Here is a 22416-nt window from a genome sequence, read left to right on the forward strand (position 1 = left end):
AGCCTAAGTGAAAACCAAAATTTCCTTTTAATGTGTATTGATGGTTGTTCTGGGTTGTCGGTTTGTGTTTGGTTTTATAAATATAATTCAAATAAATAATTCACCCACTTGAACACTGTAGTGCAGCGCCTGGCTGCTTGTAACTCTACTCTTTCATCCAAATCTAGTAAATTCTCAAAATAAAAAAAAACAACAACAACTCGACAGTGAGTAAACTAACCCTGATCTTTCAAAAAGCAAAATCTAAAACCAGAGAGTGACATCACGGTGACCAGTTTATCTTTTTATACAACTGTTTTAATGGTTTATGTCCCTCCATCTTTATTACATATCCACCTTTTTGGTCAGTCCATCAGCAGAGTTTTCAAAGTGTGGCTCACAGGCTAAAGCTGACCTTTGGTAATCTTAGGACAGCAGGAAGTAAGCGTAGATCATTCATACAGTCATTGGATTCACTGTTTGTTTAATTTTGTGCATCTTTGTAAGTTGACATATTTGCAGAACAATTTGTGTCGTGCACTTTAATAATAAAGCAATGTGCTGGTTTTTGTACCGTCTTCTCTCACTGTTTCCATTTTAAAGAGAAAGCAGAAGAAAGCTGACGTGTATTTTTATAACTACAGAATCAAACATTTCCCAGAAGTTTATTGTTCAGTCTGATGATGCTGCATCAAAACGTGCAGCATCTATCAAACAATGTTTAGATCTTATCCATCCATCCATCTTCTTCCGCTTTATCCAGGGCCGGGTCGCGGGGGCAGCAGCCTAAGCAGAGAAGCCCAGACCTCCCTCTCCCCACCCACCTCCTCTAGCTTATCCGGGGGAACACCTCACCCAGGAGGCATCCTTGTCAGATGCCCGAACCACCTCAGCTGGCTCCTTTTGATGTGGAGGAGCAGCGGCTCTACTCTGAGAACCTCCCGGATGGCCGAACCTCTCACCCTATCTCTAAGGAAGAGGCCAGCCACCCTTCGGAGGAAGCTCATTTCTGCCACTTGTATCCGCGATCTCGTTCTGTCGGTCACTACCCACAGCTCGTGGCCATAGGTGAGGGTAGGAACGTAGATCGACCGGTAAATTGAGAGCTTCGCTTTTACACTCAGCTCTCTCTTCACCACAACAGACCGGTACAGTGTCCGCATCACTGCAGCCGCAGCACCAATCCGTCTGTTGATCTCCGGTTGTCATTTTCCCCTGAGGGGTCTAGGCGGTGAGGGGGAAGTAACAAAAAGCGTCCGGGTCAGAAAAATGAGTCAAGGAGGCAAAAGGGTTAAATGAAAGAGTTTTATTAAAGTAGCTCAACTAAAAGAGACGGACAAGCCGCTATCACCATTTAAGGAAACAAAGAAAACTCAAGCGTTGGTCAATAAAGTGGGTCAAAAAGAGAGAGCAGCTCACTAGCTGTCACCATTCACAAATCCCTGTAATTACTGATGTGAGTAAGCTGTGTAAAGGAGAAAAGGTGGCACCTCAGGCAGAAGAGACTGAAGGACACGCCCACACAGGCACCTTCAGGAGGAGGCCCTGCTAGGGCCAGAACAGGCTCCCTTCTCCCATCACTCACAAACAAGACCCCGAGATACTTGAACTCCTCCACTTGGGGCAGGAACTCATCACTGACCCAAAGTGGGCACTCCACCCTTTTCCGGCTGAGAACCACGGCCTCAGATTTGGAGGTGCTGATCCTCATTCCCGCTGCTTCACACTCGGCTGCAAGATCTTAGCAATCAGTTACATGAGTCAGACTTCAGACCTTTAGGACAGTGTGGGATCATATAATGTTTTTATACATGAAAATTATCCACAGGTTTTAAAGAAACATATATTTAAAATCACCTGCTGTCCTTGGGTTTAGCTTGTGTAGTTTTGTGCTTTATTTGCTCCTCCCATCTCAAGACTGACATGACCTTTCTGAGTGCCGGCTGATCTATGTAGAGAAACCGTCCAAAGATGCAGCTGCACTGCCCTCTTCAGCAGAGAAGCCAAACTGCAATATCAGGAAATAAAAGTAAACCTGACACGTCCTTCTACTCACCTCCTCTCAAACCAATCTCATGTTTCTTCTGGTTAAAACAATAATAAGTGTTTGTTAGACTCCTATACTCTAAAGTAAAAGCTCTTTTGCCTTTTCCAGTTCAGGGTCCAGCGAGGGCCGTAGTCTATCCCTGTCCCAGCAACCATACAGCGAGAGGTGGGTTACACCCTGGAAACCTCGCCAGCCAGGGCCAAAGAGAGACAGACAACCATTCACTCACCTTCACACCTCTGGGCCACCTTCATACCCACACACACACAGAGAACAAACCCCACAGACCCACAATACCACACACACATCATATCAGAAAAGTCCCAACAAACCTCTGTGAACAAAACAGTTTTAATAAGAACTTTCACCGCATTAACAGAGTGTCCCGTGTGAACGTAACAGCTCACAAACCCAAAACATGAGGCTGATAAATTTAACAGTTGTGCTGACACTGTGGATTTTTCAAACACTGCAAAGAAATAAGCAGAGTAACATTTTTCTTGGTTTCATGCATATAAAATTACAGTTATTTTTTTTTTATCTTTAGTCTTAAATATTTAGTCTCATAAATTTGCCTTTTTATTCCTTTCATAATAAAACAAAAGCCTGTCTCTGGCCTTCAGAGGACAAACTACTTCACAGAGACATGTTAATGCTCTATGAGTCTGCAAAGCAGCTTCTTTTTAAAAAAACAAACAAAAGTTGATGCATTTTTTACTCCATCCTGGTAACATAAACAAACCCTGAACCTTCGATAAACTCTGTGCCTCTGTGAGGTTAGGATCATCACACACTCAGGATCGTAACACTCAGTGTTTCATTGTGCAGACGTGCTGAATCACATGCATTAGATTACAAAAAGTCACCAAACCAGAACAAAAAACAACCTTACAAACATTGTAAGGGAAACACACATGAGACAGTTTACTGCAGACTGTGAGCCAAGATTACACCTGAAGCCAGAACTGCAGTTCCTCTGATATCCACTCTATCCCTGCAGCTGTTTTGCATCCTCATGATAACTGTGCTGGATGTGACTTATCTTTAATGCAACAGTTTAAGGCCTTTGGTGTCTTTGACTGACAGCTGTGATTCACCTCGGCTAGTTCACCACAGCTGATTGGAGTCCCTGAAATGGACCTCTGGACTGTGTTTGTGCTGTTGGAGTATTTCTTTAACCACTAATATGACTGCTGTGCAGTTAAATGTACTAACAGATCATCTAACATACCCGAGCTCCAGTTTGGTGAGTGAAATTTTAGGGCTTTACTCATCTGTTGTTAACTAATTAGCAGGATCTGTGTCTACAAAGCTGCACCAGTAAAGTCTGTGGATACAGTCTGCTAACTATCCAGATAGCCAAAGAAAACTGCAGATGTGAGGCACATTTGGGACAAGCAGTCATTCCCATCTGAGCTAGCTTGCTAGCATCATGAACTCGTCCTCTCTGATGTTTCTGTTTGTCTGCTCTCAAATGTTTTGCTCAGCTTTTGTAAACTTTTGTGCGCCGTAAATTCCACAAACCCACGTGATTAAAACAACGATGATATGAGACTTTACTCTTTTTATTTAACATGCTGCAGTAAAAGACAAAATGCTGAACAAAGAATCTGTCTGATGTGATGAAGCCGATATTTTTGCAAACAGCGTCAATAAAAAACATCCAGACGTGTAAAGTAAGGCTTTCAAACTCTGATATGAGGCTTTGTGCAGAGCTGTTTTTAGCTTTTGATCACTGCAAATATTGGGAAGTGATTTTCTGTGTCACTGGTTTTGACTTTAAAAAAAGGTAAAAGTGTGAAGTGTGTTTGGATTTAAAATAAAATTAACCTACATATAATTGCAGGTTTTTTTCTCCCGGAACAAGTTTATTTGAGCTTTCTTAGAAACTTAAATGACCACAACTTGTGAGTGAATTTTAGTTTGTTTGAAAAACCTTTTTCCATTTAAGATCGAGCCTGAAAATGTTTTATCAACCATTTAAAGTTTGTTTGGGGGTTTTTTGTTTGTTTGTTTTTTTCAGTAGCAAAATGTACCAGAAAGCATTTTTGGAGGGAAAAACCAGGTTTGGCTCTTCTGGGATTTCCCTTTTTTCCTTTTTGTTTCCAGATTATGATTATTTGCAAGAAAACAGTTTGTAGTTCAGATCGTAATCACAGAAGCAGCATTGCCATGTTTAGAGTATAAAAAGTCCGTATTCGCCAGACAGAATTGATGCAGATAAAAGTGTGTTAAATATGAATGATGTGGGACTAGAAAGGACATCAAATTGAACCTATTATTACTTTATTAAGGCTACAAAGTCAAGATCAGCTGCATCAAAGCACCGATACCAACTTACCCTCAGGAACAAAGGTGGTGGGGATGCTGTTCTCAGAGTCAGATAGCTTAATGAAAAGTATTAAGGCATGATGAATGGATTCATAAATGCCTGAATGCTGAAATCTAGAGTGACCAATTCAGTGCTGGAACGCAAATGCAAACAGTTGCAAGCTTAAAACATTTGTGATCTGAAGATATGAGCACGATACAACTTAAATTTTAAAAAAAAAGCAGGTCACTTATTTCTAGTCTTGTCAGCGTTAATCTCATTAAAATGACGTTAACGTCATAACAGCATTAACGCGACAAATCTCTGTTAGCATATTATCACGGATCGCCCCGTGTGCGGGGCTGGACCGCGTCAACACGTTAGCGCGGTTAGCTCGTTAATGCGTTAGCGCCATCAAGGCCAACGCTCGGGGTGATCCGTGATAATATGCTAACGGAGACTTGCCACGTTAATGCGGTTATGGCGTTGACGTCATTTTAACGCTGACATTAACACTTACAGCTCTACTTATTTCATTTCATTCATCCTTCTCAACTAACGGCTCTGCAGACACCCATCTAACTGGTAAATTTCATTTAGGCTGTCCACAGTTGCTGCATTATGCAAACCACTTTGCAACCCACCCTTTATTCTCCCTTCATGCTGTGTCCAACAGAGACGTGCTTAGCTTCGCCAGCATTTGGTAGGATCTTTGTAAATAATTAGAAACTATTTTTTTCCCAATCATTTTACTTTCATCAGCCTTCAGAGTCTCTTTCAAATCCAAAGATAAGCATTTTAAATTCTGGTGGAAATGTTTTTGAGGAAAGCTACCAGCTCATAAAAGAGTAAACTGACCCTTAAAACCATCATTCAGTTATTTTTTAGCTGTTTACATGTGTCAGAACAAAGGAAGAAAAAAAGATTTAACCGTTAAACAAATAATTTTATCATCTCGTGAATTCTTAGGCTGAGCTCCATCAGACGGCCTTTCCCAGGATGAGGATGCTCATGAAGAAGACCATGATGAAGAAGAGCCACATGAAGAAGCGATCCATGACCTTGGCGACCTTCCTCCACTCGCCGATGCGCAGCTGTGCTGCTCGCTGGTCCTGGTAGGAGTTGGCAATGTACTCAACATTCTTGCCCAGTCCCTGGTGTTGGCATAAACACCTCACCAAGATCTCCCTCCTGTTCCCCCCATCTCCATCTCCTCCCTCAACACCTACGCCTTTCGTTTCCTCTTCGTGCTCACCACAGTTTGATTTCTCCCCTCGCACTCCAGCAGCTCCTTTCTCCTGTGAGTGGTCAATGGTCACAAACAGATCCTCTTTCCAGTCTGTCTGGTTGGTTACTTCCTGCTCCACCTTCAGAGGCTCCACCTCCACCTTTCCTCCCCATGCCTTCCCATTGACATCCCAATTTGCTCCTTTGGTGCTGCCTCCATTGGCTGATGGGCTGTCAGACCCCTCCTGTGATAAAGGTTCTTTCCTGGCGCCACCGAGGCAGTTCTCACCCACCTCGTACACGAAGCAGATGCGGGCGAGGTACTTGAGTATGAAGCGCTCGGCCCATTCAGGCACGGGACGAGCCTCCCCGCCACAGTGGTGGATGTTCATGATAAAGATGGTGAGCGCTGTTGATGCAGTGACCATGGTCATGGTGGCAATGTAGTACTTTCCTATAGAAAAGAGACACCGAAAAATCAGGTAGAGGTTGGTGACCCTTATTCGGCCTCTCTATATTCCAAATCAAGCTTTAGTCTTAGTTGCAGTAAAAGCATACAGCTGGTGAATATAGGACACTCTGTTTAACCCTGTGAAGTCTAAAGTGGGTGTAACAACAGACAGCGGCAGACGAGCAAACATTCCTCTTATACTTCTTTATTTACTGCAGAGGCACTTGGGTAGTTGCTGCATAGCTGCACTGAAGTCTCTGAAAATTGAAAGCTGAAAATCACAGTTAGTGTAAGATCCAAGCTGCTTTGCAACCCTCCTCCATCCAAGCTCCACCTATCATTTTGATTGGGTCTGTATCTGAATCATCTTTGTCAGTGGTCCTCTTGTCATTGATGCCAATGCTCAGTGACTCAGTGAGAGCTGAAAGCTGGAGGTTTTAAAAGGCCCTCAAATCCATCGACAACAACTGTGCCCCAGCAATCACTGAGATGTGCTACTTTTATCCAAATTGCAAACCTTTAAAGGCATCTACAAAAGATTTCTGAAGTCAGTGAAGACAATATCTGACTGTAAACAATCAATGAACACAATAGTGTAAATTAGACTTCATAAGCTGGTCAGCATCAGGTGTTGTTTGGCAATCGCCAGTATTTTCTGCTAATAGATTTAATAGAAAAGAGGCCTGAGAGTTCAATACTGTTGTGTAGTGTACTATAGTGCACTGGTACTTCTTTATCCAAAGGTAAAGAGATCTATGTTTCTTAATCGAGAGCGCTCAGCTGAAATGTGAGGATTTAATGACCCTCTGCTGATGGCCTCACTGATGTTCAAGAGCTAATCTGCTGCTCTGAAGGCTGCAAGATCATTGATTCCTGAGCTGTGGTTGTTGGATTTTGGCCTACAGCCCATTACAGTCCTGGGTTTAAAGCTGTGGACCACAGTCTTCACTATGTGTCTGCTTTTGTTACAAACAAGAAGACGGCTTTAAAACTATCTCGGCACATTCACCCCAACCAATTATATTTATTTTTCATTCAGTGGTGATCTCATTTGATCTGAGATTGTTATGCTGAAGGGAAGGAGGAGCCAGGCGCACAGAAACATTACATCTTGTTTCCATAGTAAGGCTGTAGGTGGCTGGATCCTATCCCAGCTTACAGTGTGTGAAATGTGGGATAAACCCTGACACATATCCAGTCCATCACAGAGCTAACACTAAAACTAAGCAGCTGAAGACAACCTCACGGAAACGTGTCAGGGATTTTTTTATTATTATTTCTTAACCTGTTTACTTTTGGGGTTTGTATTGTAGCATTCTAATAATGCAAACTTAATCACAAATTGCTATAAATGAAGTTTTTTTCAATACAGCAAATATATATTAAAGTATTAGTAACAATTTAATGGCATCTGTAACTGAATCATTTTCCTTTTCTGGCATAAGTAAGTTTTGGAGCTTTGCAGCTATTTTGAAACATGCCACTTACCTGAGCAGTTATATTAAAACATGATCTAAAACACTTTTAGTTTCAGGGGACATAAAAACTACATGGATCAAAACGATCTGAGTGCAGTGCCTCTCGCTTATGTCTCTGATGTAAAGTTATTTAAAATGGTGCAGAAATAAAGATGTTTCCAGCCTGGTGAAGAAAAAAAGCACTTTGTCAGTGTTTGTCTAAGAAGCTTGTGCTTTACTTTCAGTTTTAGTGTTTTTTTATTTGGTTTCTAATAGCTGTAATAATCAGTAATAACTTTCTAACCATGCTGGATCAAATTACCTAATAACTCTTCTCCAGCACTAAATTTAAATATGGTTCTTCTACCCCTGAAAACTTAGTATGACTGAAGCCAAGACACTAATGCTGAGATGATGTCATTGTGGAAACATTTGTCTTTTATGTGTTGTCTTTGGTTCCTGCATGTCATCGCCTGCAGTGCACAGATAATCCACCAGAGGGCCGATGCAGAAGGTTTCTCAGGAATAATTAACCATGATGATGATGATGATGTATAGGTGCACTGAATATCATGTTTCAGATATGATGCAGTCACTTAAGGTACATAGATGAAAAGAGAAAAACTGGAAATTTAAGAGGCATAAATTCAATCTTAAATGAAATATCCAGGATTATCAGAACTGTTGGTTATTAATTTGTTAGGTGATGTTGTAGATTATGTAGATTTTGTCTTCTTGTAGAGGCACATGCTGACTCTAACTCGCCTTTGTTGAAAGAGCAGATGATAAGGAGGTCAAAGTTGTTACTACAATCATTGCTACAAGGGTTGAAAAAGCCGTCTGTAAAGGAAGAACTGCAGCATCAGGATCAAAGAAGTAACTACACCTTTCACGTAATTAAAAACAACTCCACCTTCTCCAGCTTCGATTTTAGACAGAGATCAGCACGACGGTCAGCAAGAGCTTTGTTCTTGATCTCATCCCTCAGAGAGATGTCCAGTAACCATTCGTAGGCCTCAGAGTGATTTTCCGTTTCCTGTTGATTGACTCTTTGGTGACTTCTAAATCCCATTTAGTCTTCCCTTTAACCTGAACCCCATTGTAGGAGCCATTTTCATGTTTTGTGTATTATTTTATGTGTGGGACTAGTTTTCACTTTTTGTGTTTGTAAATGATTGTATTTAAGGTAGTAACATTTAATTAGGGTCAGGTTTAATTGGTTGAAGGGACCAAACAGTTTTTGACTGCTGGGATTTATTTTGGATATTAAGATGAACTGTGGAACAGCAAGTTCAATCAAGGATGAGCAATAAATGCTTAATCTAAACAACGCTGGAGCTATTGGAGTTTCTCCATACCACAAGTTTTTAGTCATATTAGTGACATCATGTCAACCCCGCCCATCAAACACCTCAGTGGCTTCAAACATAGGCTTAGCCTCTGCACTCTTTCTGCAGTGAAGCTCTGCTTGCCTAACACATTGCAATAACAGGAAAATCTCTTTGGATTACTCCGAGGATATACTCTAGGGACATCCCTAAGGCTGAAATGCGTCTGTTTGAGGTATCCTAAGGCTATAGGTGCACCCTCAAATATTAGTAACTTGTCAGATGTAAAATGTAATATTTGCAGGAGGGATGATAAATATAAACATTACAATAATTCTGATTCATCATGAATGTTTTTTTTTTTAAATACATAGATGTAAATAAAAGTGAGAGGCTGTTCTCACCTATCAGCGGGACGCTCTCAGAGGGTGGCATGCTCTCAGCTACGAGCAGCTGAAACACGGTGAGGGCCAGCAGCACTGTGACACCCAGAGAAACCTTTTCACCTGAATCTGCTGGCAGGTAAAAGCCCAGCGGAGCCAGAAAGGAGATCATCATGCAAGGAATGAGGAGGTTGAAGATGTAGAAGGAGGCCCGCCTCTTCAGGTGGAGGGAAAAGGTAATGTCTGGGTATGGCTCTGAGCAGCAGCCATACAAGATGACATTTTTCTTGGCTGGCATTCCCAGAACCTGGTTAGAGAAATTATTTGGTTTCGTCAAAACATTCATTAAGGATGTGCTAAACACATGACACCATTACTGACCTCCCACTCCACATTGGGGACAAAGTCGGCCAAGTCGGCGCTGTCCAGGGCGTTGAACAAATCCATCTGGTTTCCGTTGTGAGTCCAGGAGCCAAAGGTTAGGTCACACTGCTGCACATCGAAAGGGAAGAAGGCCACATCAACAGAGCAGGAGCTTTTGGTGATGGCTGGCTGGTCCCACATGACTTGGCCATCGTTACGGAGAACAACATTGGTCTCCATGGAGCTGGAGAACTCATCATCTGCACTATGATAGAAACGAAGAAGGAGTTTGAAAACATATCAATAAATATCCTGAAGATCAGCCAGCAGGATGATACACCTACCTGTTATACAGAACAATATCGGGTCTCCAAACGTAGCTGCTGGGTATGCGGATGGTGTCAAGGCCATCATAGTCCTCCTTCTTCCATGTGAGAAAGGCATCCATCCATACCTGGCGGACCCACAGGTAGGTGGTCAGGATCTGGTTCCGCTCATCCTGGTGAAAATCCATGAAAACGGCAAGGTCACACCAGTACCAGCCTGACTAGATACAGCATAAAGAGCTGGATAGGCATTCAGGGTTTGATTACCATGTCAATGATCTGGGAGAGAGTGACCTGTAATGTGACATTGATGATGTAGTCGGTGTCCTCCACCGGCCGCAGAGCATTGGTGTAGTTGGTAAATAAGTCTTTCATCAGCTTCTGAGCGAAGCGCCCATGAGCAGCCCGGCAAACTGAGGATCAGAAAACAGATGCCAAGCATAGTGCCGGGTCAGGCAGACCTCAAAGTCATCACCTGCAATCCCAACAGGAAGGTTATTCCAAAGCATCGGCGCTGCAACAGAGAACGCTCTGTCTCCTCTAAGTTTCCGCCGTGACTTTGGGACAGAAAGCAGCAATTGCTCAGCTGACCGAAGGGAACGAGTGGGGACGTGGGGCTTCAACAAGTCAGCCAAATAAACAGGTGCCAGACCATTTAGAGATTTAAAAACCAATAAAAGGACTTTAAAACGGATCCTAAATTCAATTGGAAGCCAGTGTAGAGAGGCCAATATCGGAGTGATGTGATCAAATTTTCTTCTGCCAGTTAAAAATCGTGCCGCAGCATTTTGCACTAATTGCAAGCGTGACAAAGTGCCCTGCCCAACCCCTATTAAAAGAGAATTACAATAATCTAAACGTGAGGTAATAAAGGCATGAATAACACTTTCCAAGTCACGCTTGGAAAGAAAGGGCTTAACCTTTGATAAACGTCTGAGGTGATAAAATGCTGATTTTACCACCCCGTTTACATGGTCATCAAAGGTAAGTGCAGAATCAATTTTAACTCCGAGATTTGTGATCGAACTCTTTAGTTGGGAAGTTAAAGCTGCAAGATCAACATCCGGAGTATGAGAAGAACGATTTGGGCCAAATAAAATTGCTTCTGTCTTCCGATCATTAAAATTTAAAAAGTTTTTTGCCATCCATGCTTTGACATCAGTAAGGCAGTCAAGCAGAGGTCGAGTTGGGAGACTATCAGAAAGACTAAAGGGTAAGTAGAGCTGGCAGTCATCTGCGTATAGATGGAATGGCACTTTATGTTTCCAGAAAATCGTGCCAAGAGGCAAAAGGTACAATGAAAACAATAACGGCCCAAGAATAGATCCCTGTGGCACACCCCAAAGCAGAGGGGCCACAGAGGATGAAGCCGACCCCAACTTAACACAAGAGGTCCTATTTAAGAGATAGGACTTTAACCACAAAAGTGCCAAACCAGAAATTCCCACACAGTGCTGTAAGCGGGAGATCAACAAATCGTGATCCACTGTGTCAAATGCAGCGGCCAACAAGACCAGCACTGCATATTTACCATGGTCTGTGGCTATCAGGATGTCATTCATAACTTTTACGAGGGCTGTCTCCGTACTGTGAAATGGCTTAAAGCCGGACTGAAAGATTTCTGACAATTTAGAGTCATTCAAGTAGTCCATCAACTGAGTATAAACAATCCTTTCCAGAATCTTACTAAGAAAGGGAAGCTTAGAGATGGGTCTAAAATTTGATATGACTGAACTGTCTAAGCCCGGTTCCTTAAGTAAAGGATGTATGACTGCATGCTTAAATTCCCTAGGTACTTGACCAGACAAAAGACTAGTATTAATAATGTTCAGAATGTGTGGTCCAATGATAGGAAATACCTTTTTAAGAAAACAGGGAGGAACAACGTCATTAGGACAGCCACACAGTTTAGCTTTCAACACAAGTTTCTCTAAGTCAGATAAAACAATTGGTAGAAAAGCAGAGAACAGACTTGAGCAAGAACCATGCATGGCTGGGTCAGCAGTAGGTAGAGTCGGAGGTCTCAAACTAGCAACCTTGTCCACAAAATAATTAAGAAACTTATTGCACATAACCGCAGAAGAGTGCAAAAGAATATTGCCTTCCGGATTAATTACAGAATTTATAGTGTTGTATAAAACACGAGGGTTATGCGAGCTGGCAGCAATAAGTTGAGAAAAATAGGAGTGCTTGGCAGCCTTTACTGCTCTCTGATAGACTTTCCAGCTTCCAGCTTCCATAGAGACACACAGCCTATCTTTTTTCCACCGTCTTTCACATCTTCTACATTCTTTTCTAGTGGCTCTGGTAAAATCAGTTAGCCAAAGACTAGCCTTAGGCTAGTCCGTTCTCAGTACCTGTCCACAGATGTTGTCAGGTCCAGGACTCTTGCTTTTAGTGTGTCTAAAGAGATTAGCTACCCCCCTCTCATCAATACAAATGATGGGGGAGTGATAGTCTTTCCCCTCAGTGTGCTGGTCTGCCTAGAACAGTCATAGTTCTCAAAACGAAGGTAAAAACTGTTAAGACTGTCTGCCAGATGTTTGTCAGAGGTAAACCCCTCTAAGGTAATATTACTTTTACCTTTCGTGTGTAGCCCTGCCATTGTTTTCATGCCAAGCTCTTTTGAGGTTGTTACTGCTGAGTTCTGCCTGAATCTTATTTCTGTACCTCATCTTGGCAATCTTTATTGCAGCCCTCACCTCCTTCCTCAATATTCTCACAGTGGGAACGTCTCCCTTGTTAAAAGCAATTTTCCTTTTAAGAATCAGATCCTTAATATCTTTAGAGAGCCACGGTTTGTTATTGGGGAAAGTCTTAGATTCTCTGACTGGAATCACAGAGTCTTTGCAAAAAGAGATGTAGCTACACACCACATCAGTGAGTTCATCCAAATCAGAAGTGCTCTCTTGAAACAAGGACCAGTCAGTGCAATCAAAACACCCCTGAAGGGCAACACAACTGTCTTTTGTCCAGACATTAGTCCGCTTCACACAGGCCTTCTCCCTCCTAATCACAGATCTGTAAGCAGGGAGGAGGTGAATAACACTGTGATCCGAAGAACCTAGCGCAGGTCCAGCCACAGACTTATATGCCCCCTTAATTGGTCCATAACACAAATCCAGCGTTTTGTTATGCCTTGTAGGACAAGTGATATATTGAAAGAAATTGTTCAGTGATTTCTTAAGATTACAATTGTTAAAATCACCAAGAATAAAATTAGGAGCATCCGGTGAGAAAGTCTGCAGATTGTGTACCACTTTAAAAATGGCGTCAGCAGCAACTTTAACGTCAGCTTTAGGATGAATGTAAACAACAGTGACAAAAATTTGAGGGAACTCCCTCGGTAAGTAAAAAGGCCTGACAGATACTGAAAGGAGCTCGATGTCAGGAAGACACAACCGCTCCCGCACAGTAAAATTATTACACCAGCCCTGGTTGATATACAAACATACCCCTCCTCCGTGAGATTTGCGTGTTACTCCACAGTTCCGATCCAATCTGACAGGGGTCCCAAAGCCGCTGATTCGCAGTGAAGTGTCACTGTCCATATCGGTCAGCCATGTCTCGGTAAGCGCCATCAGACAAGCCTCCCTGTATTCCCGTAGATGAAGCACATTTCCTTGTAATTCATCCGTTTTGTTCCTAAGAGATTGGACATTGGCCAGAATCATAGAAGGCAGAGGAACACGATTCTTCCTCCGAAGTTTTCTTACACGCTGACGCACGCCGCCTTTCTTTCCACGTTTTCTCAAGCGGCGGGGCTTTCCAAAATTAGTCTTTGACCGGGCAAATAAATCCTCACCAAGAATCACATCTGTTCGAGCAATAGAAGAGTCGTACATAGACAAACAGGACCACTGTAATCCAAGTAGTTCCTCGCGTATATAAGTGATTGTCAGTGAGAGTGAATGACTCCAGGTGAATATCGCCAACAACAATAAAACTAAGGTGTAGAAGATCTCCATCTCGGCAAAAAGTTAAAACCACGGTTAAGAACAGAGTTAAAACAAAGTTAAAAAGAGAAAGAAAACGCCAATAAACACCTGCTGCAGGTCGCCACAAGAGCAGCGCCCTCTAAACCGTGACTCTCACCATGGTTTGAAATTCGACCGCATCACTCCAGTTTTGGCCTCTCTACATCGGCTTCCAATCAAATTTAGGATCCATTTTAAAGTTCTTTTATTGGTTTTTATATCTTTAAATGCTTTGGCACCCGTTTATTTCTCCGATTTGTTGAAGCCTTACGTTCCCACTCGTTCCCTCCAGTCAGCTGAGCAACTGCTGCTTTCAGTCCCTAAGTCACGGCTGAAACTCAGAGGAGACCGGGCGCTCTCTGCTGTGGCCCCGTTGCTTTGGAACAATCTTCCTCTTCGTGGTAGACAGACTACATCAGTACCGGTTTTTTAAGTCCAGACTAAAAACCTATTTTTATTCTCTGGCTTTTAAGTCTGTGGGTGACTGACATTTTTATTCATTTTTATTGATTTAATTGTTTTGTTCAGTTCTTATATTATTACTATTTATAGATGTATTGTTCAACACTTTGGTCTACCAGGTGTGTTTTTAAAGTGCTATATAAATAAACGATGATGATGATGCTGATATAAAAATAATCAAGAAATCAAGGTTTATAATCTTTCACTCTTCACGCTGTGGTGGACGTCTTTAGAATATTTTGCACATGAAACTTTAAGTGTTATCAAGTTTTATGTAATTTCTCTGTTGCTTTTCTCTGCATTGATCTGCTGCTGGATCCTTTCTACAGAAATGCTCAACGCTACATACCATAACACACACATGCAAACCACATTTCCCAGTTCAATTAACCCAGTAATCACCTCAGCGTTTAATCAGGGAGGGTCTCCAGAGCAGCAGCAGACTGATAACTGCTCTAAAATCCTGTTTACAGTTAATGATGGTGACAGCAGTGCTGAAGGCAAACAATGACTCTGTTTATGAGTCTGTCCAATAGATTTTTCACATAATAAAAACTGGAACAAACTACAAAGTTAAGTACAAAGGATGAAATTATTGAGTCGTACTCACAAACAACAACAAACAAACAAGCTTTATTTGTCACATACACAATTCTATATAGTACAACATGTAGTGAAATGCTTGTGTCCGAGCTGCAGATGTAGCCTCGCCATTCCAGGGCTTAGTTTGGGGTTTTTTTAGCATGGGAGGTCTGCCCAGGACCCTTACTGGATACCCTCAATCAAACTTGTGACTCCCACTCCAAAGGTGTGTGGTCTTACCATTAGTTTTTACAGTGTAAAAAGCAGGCAACTCAAGTTTCAAATGTATGATCATGAGCATAAAATACATTCACAAACTCTGCATACACACCTTTCACACACCATACTTCTTTCCTGAATGTGTTTTTACTCTGCAAACAAATCATATACACGCCCAAATGATGAAGATCACACTGTAAATATCTGATGATAATGATAATCCACCAATCCATCTACTCTCCTATCCCAGCCTGGGTCACAGGGGCAGTAGTCTCAGCTTGTGCCTGACCCTCCGTCACCTCAGCCACCCTCTCATGCTCTTCTATGGAAGTCCTGATGTGTTTCTCGGGATAAGGGAGGAATCCTGGTTGGATGCCTGAACTCACTCAGCTGCTTCCTCTTGATGTCGAGGGCAGCAGCTTTACTTGGAGCCCTTCACCCTCTCTAATAATAACAATAATAGTGGCCCATGAATCATTTCTGTAAGAATAATAAAATGATGTCTGAGGGGGAGAATAAATATTTTATGTTCTCCAAAGTTGTTATCAGATCAGACATCGTGGCTGGCAGTGCTGATGATTCATGTGAACTCTCAGCCAGACAGCAGCAGATAAACAGCACAGACCTCACTGTCGGCTGCAGAGTGATGCTCATTCGCCAAGAAGGCATCCTGTAAGGTCCCACCGAGAAAATCACCTCGCAACCACAACATGCTGTCGCTTTCTGCCTGACACCTCACAGATTATTGGCTTTATGTAATAAAAAGATTACTCTTTATTACAGACCTACAGTCTGTATAAGAGGGGAAAATAGAAATGACTTCTTTTGTTTCACAGACTTTAGAGAAACTATTCGATTCAAATTCAGTAAATTAAAATCTACATAACAACAAAATTCAGACCTAATAGTCTGCTTTTTATTACATGATGTTCATTTAAAGATGGCGTAATTCAGAAACCTTTACAGATAAAATAAAGTGAAATAAAAATGTCTGAAAACTCAGATGCTAAACCTTCACCCGCTCTGAACACTCGATAACAAGGACAACACACATGCTTTGCACAAAAAAGGAAACACACGAGACTCCGTTTTTGGTTTAACGACCTTCACTTAACAGGAAGTAATACATTACTGCAATATGACTGTAGAGACACAGCGAGAGGGGTCAGAGTGTTAACATCGTCTGTACTAAAATGGAAATGTGGACGTGAAGCTCTGGATCTGTGCAACAGAAGAAAACGGGATCTGGTGTCGTTTCGAGGAACACATGGAGATGGTCCAGTTCTGCTTCAGCTCTGTTTCTGTGTTTAAGGCTGATTCACAGCTGATGTTTTTGTCTGCAAACAAATTCACTGATGGAGAAAAGGTTCAGGTTCTGTTCTTGACCAAATGTGCTACAAAGACAAGGTTAGAAGGAAATACCTGCAGGTAAAGCCCCAAATTAGTGACAATCTTCAGTTTAAATGGAGCAAATTTATAGAAATAGCTTATCTTTACTTAAAAAAAATCCATAAATTAACTGAGTGGTTTGTAAAGTTTTTGATAGTTTGGCATAAAAAGCAAACAACATTTTATCTTTTGATTTAAATTCTAACTCATCTTTTCAGCAGTGCTTATAAGTAGATATATGTAGTTTTTACTAAGTTATTGTGTTTTTAGTAAAAATCGGAATTTACACTAATAAAAATATTTAAGCTTAATATCCCAAACAGCAATAAATGCTCGGCGCAGATGTGACCCATAAATGGAGTTTCCTTTGAGCCACATTAACATGACTTTCACTCAGGATGAGTTCCAGTTTCCTTAACTTACCACTGGTCTGCCGTACACAGACCAAACGTCAGCATGGGCCACATCTGAACCACACAACATTTACAGCACCTGAGCTGAACATGCCAGAAGAGAGTGTGAAAAGTTTTGTCATGTGTTTCATTTCAAAGTATTTTCATTTTTCCCTGATTGCCAACATTTGGGAGCACAACTTAATAAAAACCAAACTTATTGCCTACTACATTTGCACGACTACTAATCACTTTACAACCTGATTGTTGGCTTTTTTTCTGTATGTATTATTGTAGGGTCTACCTGACAATATAAAGCACCTTGAGGCAACTGTCGTTGTGATTTGGAGCCGTATAAATAAAACTGAAAATTGAAATTGAATTGTTCTTGTGTTGTCTGCTTTCACTTTGTTTGTATCTTACTATATACATTTTATATCTGCACAGTTAGTGTGGAGCATCCACAATTTTATTGTACATGTACAATGGCAATAAAGGTCTATTCTATTCTATTCTATTCTATTCTATTCTATTCTATTCTACTGTGAGAGTTAGAGTTGGGGATTATTCAGGGACAAGGACAGGACACAAATTTAATGCTTCAGCCAGTTGAGGAAATGTATCTGCAATAAAAACACCCTTCATGTCTCTAGTTTCAACACCTTGCACCCGGGCGAAATATCCAAACAACTATGGGCCAGAAATTCCATTAGATCTGACAGTGTATAAACCAACTGATGACAAATGAAAGTGAAATGCAGCATAAAGGTGCTGAGGATGGGGGTAGAGTCTGTAAGACTACACGTGCGGATCACAACAGCATGAGAATTTCCTTATTTGGTGCTTTGATGATAATGGAGGATAGCCCAGTTGAACATGTTGCTTAACATCTTTCCATAAGGTGTTAAACATATTTAAGAACTTCTGGAAGTCTTGCGAATCACAGACTGTACCTCTTTAATAAGTACTTGAACCTTCTCATTAATGACTAACGGAAAAACACTTGAAGACCCTGATGGGGCCAAAAATCTCCTGGATCTGGATGCAGATCCAGTCTTACCGATAAACTTTGTGATCTGTTATAGAATGGACCTAATTGCATTCATTCTTTACACATCTGTCTTCATTGACCGATCCTAGCAATACCTGTTTATTGTTAACTAACAACTAGCACTAACTATCTAACTTCATAAGAAACAAAAAGAAGCAGTGAATGTGGGAACAAGTTCACCATCTATCTGTTTTATTGGAGACAGTTCACCGCGTTGTCCATTGACTCTTTATCAGTTTGTCTGTCCAGCAGTTTGTTTCCTGTCCTTACAAATCAAGACTGAACAGATTCAAGATTCAAGATTCAAAGATTCAAAGTGTTTATTGTCATGTGAACAGAAGAAATTGCATTTCTATGTGCAATGAAATGTTTGACCAACTGTGATTTCAGTGTGTACCCTAATGATATGATTGTTTTTTCCTACCAGATAATTGTCTGACTGATCTTCAGCAGATCGAATCAAAATGGCAAAATCTCATGTAAAATTAGGGCAACAAACTGTATTGTCATTACTGAAAATAACCGTATTTTTATGAGAAAGTTATTTTCTGTTATTTTCTGGTATTATTTTGGTGCCCCAGCTGCTGGAATATTACTGTTTTTTTTAACAGTGTAATGTGAGCATGTCCTGTCCAGCACTTTAGTCCATCATTAACTTTTAACCTCATTGTTCACTGAATTGAGGACCTGAAGGAAAACTTCTCAGTTCTGCTCCTGAAGTGCACCAATCCTGATTCATGATCCCACTGATGTATGCATCCATGCTAGCTAAACAAACCGCCATGGAGCAAAGAGGTTTTTCAACCGTTTGTCATTTGTCTCGATAAGGATGGCAGTATGTCTTTAATAATCTCATTAGGTGGATTTATTGATAGTTTGCTCCACACATTCATTAATTTTCTCCTGTATATGTTTTGCAGTTCCTGACTGTTCCCAGACCAAATAGGATTATATCTTCAGTGTGGTCTGATGAAAATACTAATCTCCAAATGCTTCTCCAGTCACCAAAAGTCACTCTAACAGCTGTGCACATGAACAAAAATTAGAAATTTTATCACAATCACAAACCCGGGTGCCCACGCCGCCCGCCAGCGCAGCACACTGACAACAATCTCCAATCAGTGATCTGATTCGGACCAAATCACATCACACTAACATCTGTGTTAGCTAGGCAGTGCTTCATTTTTGGAAAATTTAAAATCAGTAGGTTAGAGTGATATTTGATTAGTTTTTTAAAGACTAATTTAAGGCACAAAACACTGCAACAAAGTCCCCTTAAAAACAGCCTGATTTAACAAACAGATCCTTCAGTAAGTGGAAGTCCTGCAGATGGATCAGATCACCAAACCACCTCACCTTAAATCAAAGACTGTTCTTTGTGAGTGACTGACAAAAACTAAAACATATCTAAATCTATGTAATCTTCATTCATGGTCTCCAGAGGAAACCTCACTGACTGCTGGGCAATTTTTACACTTGTATTACAGAAATATAATTAGATTTTACACACTCTGGCCTTCACAGGAAGAATTAACGATCATAGAACAGATAAAAACCAATGTGTGAAGAACTGAGACCCCATGAGGATAAACCCATGGTGCAGATGCAGTGGACTGGAGATATGCCCCATTTAAAGCTGACCTCCTCTCCTGGAGGTCAGTTGCCTCATTCTGAAGGATGCTGACAGCTTTAATCCTCCAACCATTGATGCTTATCACTGAACACGCTGCCTCCCAGTACTGCACAGCATCATGTTTTACTTCAGAAGACGTTCCAACGTCTCTATTTGAATGTATATATAGAGAAAGGGCCCAGAGCGATGGCTCTAAACACAAACCTGTACTTTTGAAATGGTTGATGAGGCATTTTGTGACCTTAAAGTCATCGTTTGGTTTCTTTAAAGTGAGTTTTTACTTGAGTTACAATATTAATGTAGTATTATGACAGTATTGGTACAGATTAAGGACATTTTACTGTCTTGGAGCACCTGTAAACACATTATTTCCTCAGAGATAATAAAGTATTCTGATTCTTTGCTCATGGTCAAAAAAAAAAAAATCCATCATATGACTTTTAAAAAGTCAGCAGACTTCACCAGCAACATAGTTAACTTTGCTTTGCAGCATCAGTACTTCTTACATCTTAATGCACAATTTTTAAAATTAATTGTCCCGTTAAAGTGGAACTGTTTTACTTTTTCCTCAATTTCTTTCATTTTCATGATGATACAATAGAAATGTCTTATGATAAACATTACCAAAGTCTTAATTAATGAGGCCATGTCCAATAATCCCTGTGAGCTAGAAGCTCTCAACACTCAGTTTCAGGCACGTTTTTGACCCTTGGCTCTGTGTGAAAAATTCAAAATCTGTCATTTTTGCATATTTAATGCTGCAAAGGCCCACATTTTAACTCAAACTACTTCCTTTTCTCAACCTAACCAATTAATTTTAGTTCAAAAATAAGTGATTAAGAATGCAAAGATACAAAAGTGCCAGTGGTTTCCTGACAAACCTGCAGTCTACCTCAGCTCCAGCTCCATAGTTTATTCTCAGAGTAGCTTTACATGATTCAAAGTTCAAAATAATCCATGTTTATCTTGTATGGGCCCGAGAGCAAGGCCCTCAGGTTTGTCTGAAGTAAGTTGCTTTAGTTCCTCCCCATTTAAGGCAATCCTTCCTTTAAGCCAGCTTTCTTCTGATTGGCTGCCCCTCATAAAAGAATCTTAAATAACAGGTGGGCGTGGCTTCTATTATCACTGCTTGGGCTGTGTGCCTGATCTGATCATATAAGGATATTCTGCCCTTATGACATCACAGAGCACAGTGAGGAGAAAGCAGTGTGAAACTGAGTGTTCAGAGCAGCGTGGGGGTCACAGGGGTTACCGTCCATATGCTGATGTCGTTATTAGAAAGGCTGCTTTTATGTTTAATATGGTCATCCATCTCTGGAGCAGAATATACAGCATACGACAAAAAGCAGAACATCCACAAGATGTGTGGTGTGAACAAGTCTCTCTGGTCTGTTAGTTCTAGAAAACTTCTTCGTATTTTATTAGTAAAAGCTTTTTTTTACATTTTAAGGTCCATTAAGGTCCAAATATGTTTTGGTCCAAATATTCAAGGACCAAGAAAAAAGTTTTTAGAATTTCAAGTTTGAAGCCTTTGATTTAAACATTAAAAGCTGGAAGTTGAGTCCACTTCACACCTATGAACTGGTTTTGTGCTTTTTGCGCTCATCCTGATCTCTCAGAGAACGAACGAATCTTAGAAGCAAATGTTCAGTTCACTGTTTAATAAATAAAGACACAGATGGTTATTAATAAAGCCTGGGAAGTCATGGTTACAGGGTGTAGGGCTTTAAATATCAGAGCTGAGTTGAGCCTGAAGTCAATAATATCATAAAACTTAAAGCTTTTCTTTATCATATTATTTTTAGATTTTAGGGCACTTTCAGTGTGTCTCTTTCAATTCCAGTATGATGGGCATATATAAAGTATTTTTGGACACTTTGGAAATGAAACAGTGAACTAATCATAGATAGAAATCGACAGATTCACTGCTAATAAAAGAAAACCTCACTTGGAGAAATTTGTAATGGAGGAGAATGGAGCGTGTTCAGAGGTTCAGCAGCAGCACAGAGATCAATATCAGTAATCCTCAGTTATATCACCGTTCACACAAAACACTGAACAATGTTTTAAAAAGCTCATACTTCCCCCACTTTAAGAAAACATACAGTAAAACCTAAAATATCAACATCAGTAACAATAACGAGAAAAACACTCTCACTGTGTTCATGTTTCTGCACCTTAAAAATACCTGAAGTGAAGCTGAAAATGTGTTTTACCTGGTAGGACGAGGAGAAGCACAAGAGGCGCAAATGATCCACTGCAGGGGAACTTCATCTCGTTCTGATAACTGTTATTGATCCGGCAAAAACAATCTATTAGTAACACTGCAATCACACATCAGGCAGAGTCCGACCACAGAGCAGGGAGGAGAAACCTCACTGAGAGAGAGAGAGAGAGAGAGAGGGCTGATGATGCAGGTCAGTGTGTTTGCTGTAGTGCGGTGGTCCCCGTATGGGGGCTCAACAGTGCCACAACAACTTCTGATTCCTGATAATCATGTTGGCTAAAAATCCACCTTAAGCTGCTATGATTACATTTTTGTTAACATACTACAAAAACTTCAAACACTAGATCAATAATTTATAGCTCGTAAATATAATTTTGCACTTTTACTGATGTCACAGTTACAACCAACAACGTTCTCAAAACATCTCGTGGCAGTTTACTGATTCATTTATTGATCTTTCTCTGCTGTTTTTTCCGTTTAACATCATTTTTTGAACTGTTTTCATTTTAAGGTGGCAGAGGTTTGGTTTTATTCAAACCATAAAAACAGACATCAAGGTTAAAAAAAACTAAATGTTGTCAAGCAAAATGCCAAATTCCAGCCTTCAAAACA

The 22416-nt window shown here is 40.8% G+C and overlaps 1 protein-coding gene across 2 annotated transcripts; it reads right to left on the reverse strand.

The window, feature by feature from the left end:
- Positions 1-1410: 1410 nt before the first annotated feature.
- On the reverse strand, positions 1411-21948 carry LOC100697749 (neuronal acetylcholine receptor subunit alpha-9). Of its 2 annotated transcripts, none has more exons than XM_005465123.3 (6): positions 21794-21948; positions 10140-10285; positions 9891-10045; positions 9565-9811; positions 9205-9490; positions 1411-6018 (listed from the first exon to the last, which is right to left on the reverse strand). In XM_005465123.3, exons 1-6 carry the CDS (start codon positions 21849-21851, stop codon positions 5318-5320), a joined length of 1593 nt encoding a protein of 530 aa, XP_005465180.1. In that variant the 5' UTR covers positions 21852-21948; the 3' UTR covers positions 1411-5317. The 2 variants fall into 2 exon arrangements, with proteins under 2 accessions (XP_005465180.1, XP_025766503.1); XM_025910718.1 differs by lacking the exon at positions 21794-21948 and adding an exon at positions 13328-13456.
- Positions 21949-22416: the final 468 nt, after the last annotated feature.

The sequence above is a fragment of the Oreochromis niloticus genome, linkage group LG10 (genome assembly GCF_001858045.2).
Source record: "Oreochromis niloticus isolate F11D_XX linkage group LG10, O_niloticus_UMD_NMBU, whole genome shotgun sequence".
NCBI classification, from domain to species: Eukaryota; Metazoa; Chordata; class Actinopteri; order Cichliformes; family Cichlidae; genus Oreochromis; species Oreochromis niloticus.

Excerpts from the sequence above, each read along its gene's own strand:
- LOC100697749 (XM_005465123.3), bottom strand. The coding sequence starts at position 21,851 with ATGAAGTTCCCCTGCAGTGGATCATTTGCGCCTCTTGTGCTTCTCCTC. Across the intron at positions 10,046-10,139 it reads TCTCCCAGATCATTGACATG|GATGAGCGGAACCAGATCCT; the intron begins GTAATCAAACCC and ends GATTTTCACCAG. Across the intron at positions 9,491-9,564 it reads TCCCCAATGTGGAGTGGGAG|GTTCTGGGAATGCCAGCCAA; the intron begins GTCAGTAATGGT and ends TTCTCTAACCAG.